This window comes from Monoraphidium neglectum (genome assembly GCF_000611645.1).
Source record: "Monoraphidium neglectum strain SAG 48.87 unplaced genomic scaffold scaffold02122, whole genome shotgun sequence".
Lineage (NCBI taxonomy): Eukaryota > Viridiplantae > Chlorophyta > Chlorophyceae > Sphaeropleales > Selenastraceae > Monoraphidium > Monoraphidium neglectum.
Window position 1 is genome coordinate 4,375 of NW_014011506.1, and position 5,855 is coordinate 10,229.

The following is a 5,855-nucleotide window of genomic DNA, read 5'->3' on the forward strand; positions in this document are numbered from 1 at the left end:
GGATAGCGGCATGCGTTGCGGCTGCTGGCAGCAGGTTTCAGGCGGCCGGCACAAGCCGCAGATGTGGGTCAGGGACATGGTGGCAGGCGCCGCTGTTTAGGGCTGCTGGCGCTGCTGCTCGGGCTGCGTGGGCTCAGACGACGCAGCGGCCCCGGCCATCTGCAGCGGCAGTTGCGGCGCGCGGCGCGGCGAGGGCCCTGTATGAGCGCGCCGCACGTGCAGGGTCGGCAGAGGCTCAGCATTGGCTTGGGTGCGAGTGCTGGTGGGAGGCCAGTCGCGGCGGGCAAACTGGCGGCGACCACACGACTGGGGGCTGCGGGTGCGGTGACAGAGACGCGGCGGCGGCAGCAGCACTGGAGTGGTGGGCAGCGGCGGCGCAGCAGGGGCACAGCGACAGCCTTCTGGCGCTAGGGCTTGTGGCGGAGCGCGGGGGGGACGCAGGTGGTGACCGGGAGCCTGTTGGAGCGGTGTCGCCGGCAGCGGCCTGCTGCAGAGCAGCGGCGGCTCAGGGCTGCAAACCGGCAGAATGCAGCCTCGCGCGGCTGCAGGCCTCGCTCGTGGCAGCACACGGGGCGACAAGAAGGGGAGCAGCTTTGGAAACCGGCGGAGTAGGAGGCACGACGAGCACGGCGCTCGGGCAACTTGCTGCTTGGGCAGCGCGAGTGCATGCAGTAGGCGCGAGCTAGTGGTACACTGCGGTGGCGGATCCGTCGTAGGCTGTGTGTCAAGCGGTGTTCCGCTGTCACATGCCATCGTAAGGGCAAAAAAGTGCCGCCTGTCACATTGGAGTGCTCAAACAGTGTTGATCTGGGACCCGCATGAAACATGGCCAGATCAAAGTGCAGCAGCTGCAAAAGCTATGCCGCCAGTCCCCTCGCCAGGTGCGCTTACATTTTGCGGTGTATCTTGCCAAAATCGTACTGTGTTTGCCTTGAGCGACCGGCGCCCTGTCGCCTTACTGCAGGTTGACCAGGTTGGCTTGCAGCTGCTGACCTGGTGGCCAGCCACCCTGCACCATCGCCCAAGCGCAGGGGGTTGGACGAACCACAGGCAGGCCCAATAAAAGACGAAGCAAACTTTGGAGCGTTTTGAATTGACAAGTTGCTTGGCCAGCTCACCGTGTGAGAAGCGCTAGGCGAAGTCACTGCTGTCATCAGATCTGTTGGCCGGGTGACATCGTTTCTATCAACACAAGAATTCACATTTCAAGCTCCTGGAACAGCCGTCACGACCGGTTCTGGCAGTAGGAACATGGCGACCGGGCGGGAGAGAGCAACGCACGCGCTCACAGTGCGCATGGGGACTAGCATATGCTTCTATTAATCGCAGCGGCACGCTGCCGCTCCTGGCGCGCCTGTCGCTGCATGGGCTTGCTGCGCTTCGATGCGATGCGGCACCTGGCCTGTCAGTGTCGTGCCACTGAGTGCCATGCATGCTCTTGCTGCTTGTGCAGCGGCTCTTTGCTGTGATCAGTATGCCAAAAACACTTTCAGGAACCTGGTTATGTACTGTATAGGGCGTGACATTCCGCTGTGTCAGGGGGAGGTGTCACTGCGTTTTCTTCAAGCCCGACACTGCACGCGGCACAGACGTGCTCTCAGGCACCCATACGCCCTCCCCCCCTCCACTCCACCCCCTGCTGCGCAAACAGGCCACACTGCTGTTCCTGGCGCTTGCAGTTCTCCCGGCCCGCACCGTCAACACGCGGGCCAAAGGCGCTACCGCCGCGTCCCTGCCGCCCGGCGCACGTCAGAGCACCAGCAACAACAGCGGTGCCGGCCTGCCCGGCCGCGTCGTGTACAGCGTAGTGATCGATGCAGGAAGCACGGGCAGCCGCGTCCATGTGTTCCGCTTCAAGCAGGACCGCAGGACGCGCTCCCTCAGGCTGCTGGGCGAGCTGTTCCTCCCCACGCACCCGGGGCTGAGCTCCTTCAGCGGCGACCCCAGGGCGGCCGCGCTGAGCCTGAAGCCGCTGATGGGGGCCGCGGTCAAGGCGGTGCCGCCGGATCTGCGGCCCGCGACGGCCCTGACGCTGCGCGCGACGGCGGGGCTGAGGCTGCTGCCGGCGGCGAAGGCGGACGCGGTTCTCAGGGTGCGGCGCTGTGGATGGAGGACGGGCGGAGGCGGGTCAGCAACTGCTGAGGCACAGGAGCAAGACCCGTGTATGCTGCTGTGACGGCATGCGCGCACGCGCGCGCGCGCGCACACACACACACACACACACACACACACACACACACACACGCACGCACGCACGCACCCACACACACACTCACACAAACGCACACTCACTTGCGCAAATGCACGCACTTCCACACACAGCACATCTTGCATATGTATGGACTTCGTAAGCTTCTTGCATTCGTCAATCACAGGAAGTCGGCACATACCTGAGGACGTTCGGCTTCAACATGGGGCCCCACGCAGTGAAGATCCTCAATGGTGACAAGCGGTGCAGAGCAGGGGCAGAGCGGTGCCTGCGATGCGTACCTTACTAGCCCCAGCAACAGGCCTGGGTCGCCCAGCGTCCGGCTGCCGGCGGCTGCAAAACTTGTCTTTGTGCCCGCATCGCTCTGGTGGCACTATGGCCCACAAGTGCACGCCGCGGCTTAGCCCCCTGCCTCCCCCCTGTGGTACTCAACCTTGCCAGGCACCCAAGAAGGAGCATTTGCATGGATCGCAGTCAACTTTCTGCTGGGCAAATTTGGCCCCAACAAGACACTGGCCGATACGGCGGCGACGATTGACTTGGGAGGCGGCTCCATGCAGGAAGCATTTGCGCTGCCGCCGGCTCAGGCGCGCGCTGCGCCAGCGGGGTCCACCACGTCAGTGCTGGTGCAGGACCAGACATTTGACATTTATGTGCACAGGTGGGGGCTGACTGTGTGCTGTGCTTGTTGCCCAGCCTGCACATGTGTCTCCTGCTGGGGCGGAGTGGCGCGCAGCAACACAACACCCTATACTAGATAGCGAGTCTCTCACCTATGCCTGTCCCCCGCCACGCTCCCAAACACCCTGCACCCCCCCTTCTCCCCCAAAACAACGCAGCTACCTTGGTTTTGGTCTCATGGCGGCCCGCGCGGCGCTCATCGTTGCGGACCGCAACGCCACCGACCACACCCACGGCTGCTTCGCTAAGGGCGTGCGCCTCAACTACACCTACAACGGGCGCGCGTACCCCCTGGAGGAGGTGGTGGACCTGGCCAGCTTCGACCGCTGCGAGGCGGCCGCCATGCGCGCCATGAACACCAGCAAGTGCAATTACAAGGAGGTGCGGGGGCGGCTGCAGGGGTGGAGGGGTGGAGGGGCGTTGGTTTGTGGATTCTCAAAGGGAGTCACCCAGGCGGGCAGTAGCTTTGCGTGGGAGGAGCCGTTTCCTGGTGCTCAAAGGTTTGCACACTCTGCTGTGCGCGCAGGCGTGCTCTTTCAACGGCGTCTGGCGCGCCAAGCGGGCGTCGATGCAGATGGTTTACTACGTCAGCAGCTTCTTCTGGTGCGCAAAACCATTGCCGTGTGTGTGTGTGTGGGGGGGGGGTGGCAGGTGGGTGGATGAGTGAGTGTACATACGTATACGTGTGTGTGAGCGCGTGTGTGTGCGCTTGCATGCATGTGTGGGCGTGGACGCACATGCACATGCATGTTTACATGCAACACGCATAACGCTTGGAACCAGATGGGTGACAACGATGCAGTTGTGGATGTGTGTATGCACGCCTCTGCCCTCCACCTGACCACGTACAAACCACAATGCAACGGTGTGTCTGTTTACCAGGCCGCGCCAACCCTCTCCCGCCTCCTCTGCCCCCCCCCCCCATCTCCCAGGGACCGCGCTGTGGACGTGGGGATCATCAAGGACGCCCACGCCATTGACTGGGCCACCACACCAGGGGTGAGGCCAGCCCCCAGTTCAGCTTAGGCTCACGGCACACATGGGCGCACTGCAGCTTCCACGTGTTGCAGGCAAGGCGGTCCAATCTGCACTCCGCATAGCCGAGCAAACGGGCCTCCAGCAAACGGGTTGCTTACGCCTTACATGCCTGCGTGTTTGGTGGCCCGCGTGCCTGTGCTGCCATCTGCACACAGCGCCAACACTTGCCCCTCATACATGCGCACCCCCTGCGCATGCGCAAGCACCCCGCCACACACACACACACACATACACAAACTTATACACACACATGTACACACTGCAGCCACACACACGCGCTCTGTCTCTTCACACAACAACACGCACACGCGCACACGCACGCGCACGCGCACACACACACGCACGCACACACACGTTCTGCATGTGCTCAAACCGGCCTCTTCAGGTCTTCAAAACATACGCCGAGGCCGTGTGCGCGCTGACCCCAGCGCAGCTGCTGAAGAAGTACGGCGTGGCTGACGACCTGGCACCCTGTGAGACCCTTGCGCGCGTCCCCCTCAACGATCGCGTCGCGTTGCGTGACCGTGTTGGAGGGAGGCGGCGTGCCCGCCTGAGCTGTGTGTGCGCGTGGCATTTCAAGCCGCGAGGGTGCCACACTGGAAGCACCGGTCGGCAGGGGTCCCAAGTGCTTCGCGCGAGAGTGCTGCAGGCCGACAAGCGACAACCCCGCCGCTTGGGTCAATCCATCCACGTTTGCATCGCCCCGCAAGTGTCCCACCTTGCTTTCTCCCGTCCCATTTCATTGTACTGCAGGGCTGTGTGCGGACATGAGCTTCCTGTACACGGTGCTTGCCAAGGGGCTGAAGCTGCCCGATGAGCGGCGCATCACGCTCGTGCGCCGCATGCTCTACGACGGCATGGAGGTCTCCACCTCCTGGGCCCTGGGCCTGGCCATCAACGCCCTCAGCCTCCTGAAAGACAATGGTTCCGCCGCCGCAGCAACCTATCCCGCCGCCGCCGCCAAGTCGCTCATCCGGGGAGCAAAGGCTGCCGACAAGGAGGCGCTGGTGACGGGCGGCGCCGGTAGTGAACTGGGGCTGCCGCGCCGCCTCATGCAGCTGCGGCTCCTGCTTGGCGGCCCTGGCTTGCGGCAGAGCGTGAATTGATACGGATTTCACACCCCCATCATAACAGTTTTTGCCACACACGGTCTGCCCGGCGACGAACGAGCTTGCCAACGCCACACGCGCCCTGCCGCCCACCCCACACATCTTCAGACTAACGCGCATGCGAAAGCAAAACAAACACTGTTTTAGTTTGGTGTAGGCCCTGGCGCCCCTGATTGGCACCTTCCTACACAACTACATTTGCCTTCATTTGAACATGCACACTGCAGGCAGTTACCAAGTTCCTATGGAGCGCTGGCTCCGCTCTCGCACCCCCCCTCCCTGGCTGGCTCCGCTCCCGCACCCCACCTCCCCGGCCCTTTGGCACATGAGCACTGGCTGTCTGCTGGGTTTGCACATGACTGCGGGACGCACGCAAGCGATGCGCCCAACCAATTATGTATGATGCCGGGATAGCGGGGATGCCTCGGCTGACACTGCTTTTACAGGCTGCATCTATGTGTCGAGAACCTGTGGAGGCCGCGGATGTGCGCTGTATGCAGCAAAGCGCTTGTGGCAATCGCAGTAGTGTTGCTGCCACCACAGCAACATCACAGAGCGCCTTGGTGTGTGAGCCTTTCAACCACATTTGACAGAAGGGTTGGCAGCACTGCAGCATTCGCTGGCCCAGTCTGAGGGCAGGATACATTCAACATGAACTGCAGAGCACAATTTGTGTAAACACCATCGAATGGGACCTCTCATTCAACTTGCTGAGTCGCGGTGAACGTGCAGACCAGGCAGTGGTGCACTCATCTTGTGGGGTGTCGTCTCCCCGCACTGCGGCTGCTGTCAGGGAGGGGCCATGGCAGCCAATCTAA

At 62.7% G+C, this 5,855-nt stretch overlaps 1 protein-coding gene across 1 annotated transcript; it reads left to right on the plus strand.

Moving 5' to 3' along the window:
• Positions 1–818: 818 nt before the first annotated feature.
• Positions 819–5,034, plus strand: MNEG_9944 (hypothetical protein; the record flags this gene model as incomplete). Its single annotated transcript, XM_014041584.1, has 8 exons — positions 819–881; positions 1,652–2,092; positions 2,770–2,870; positions 3,049–3,271; positions 3,417–3,493; positions 3,823–3,889; positions 4,314–4,401; positions 4,682–5,034. The coding sequence occupies 8 exons, from the start codon at positions 819–821 to the stop codon at positions 5,032–5,034; spliced, it is 1,413 nt and encodes a 470-aa protein (XP_013897038.1).
• Positions 5,035–5,855: the final 821 nt, after the last annotated feature.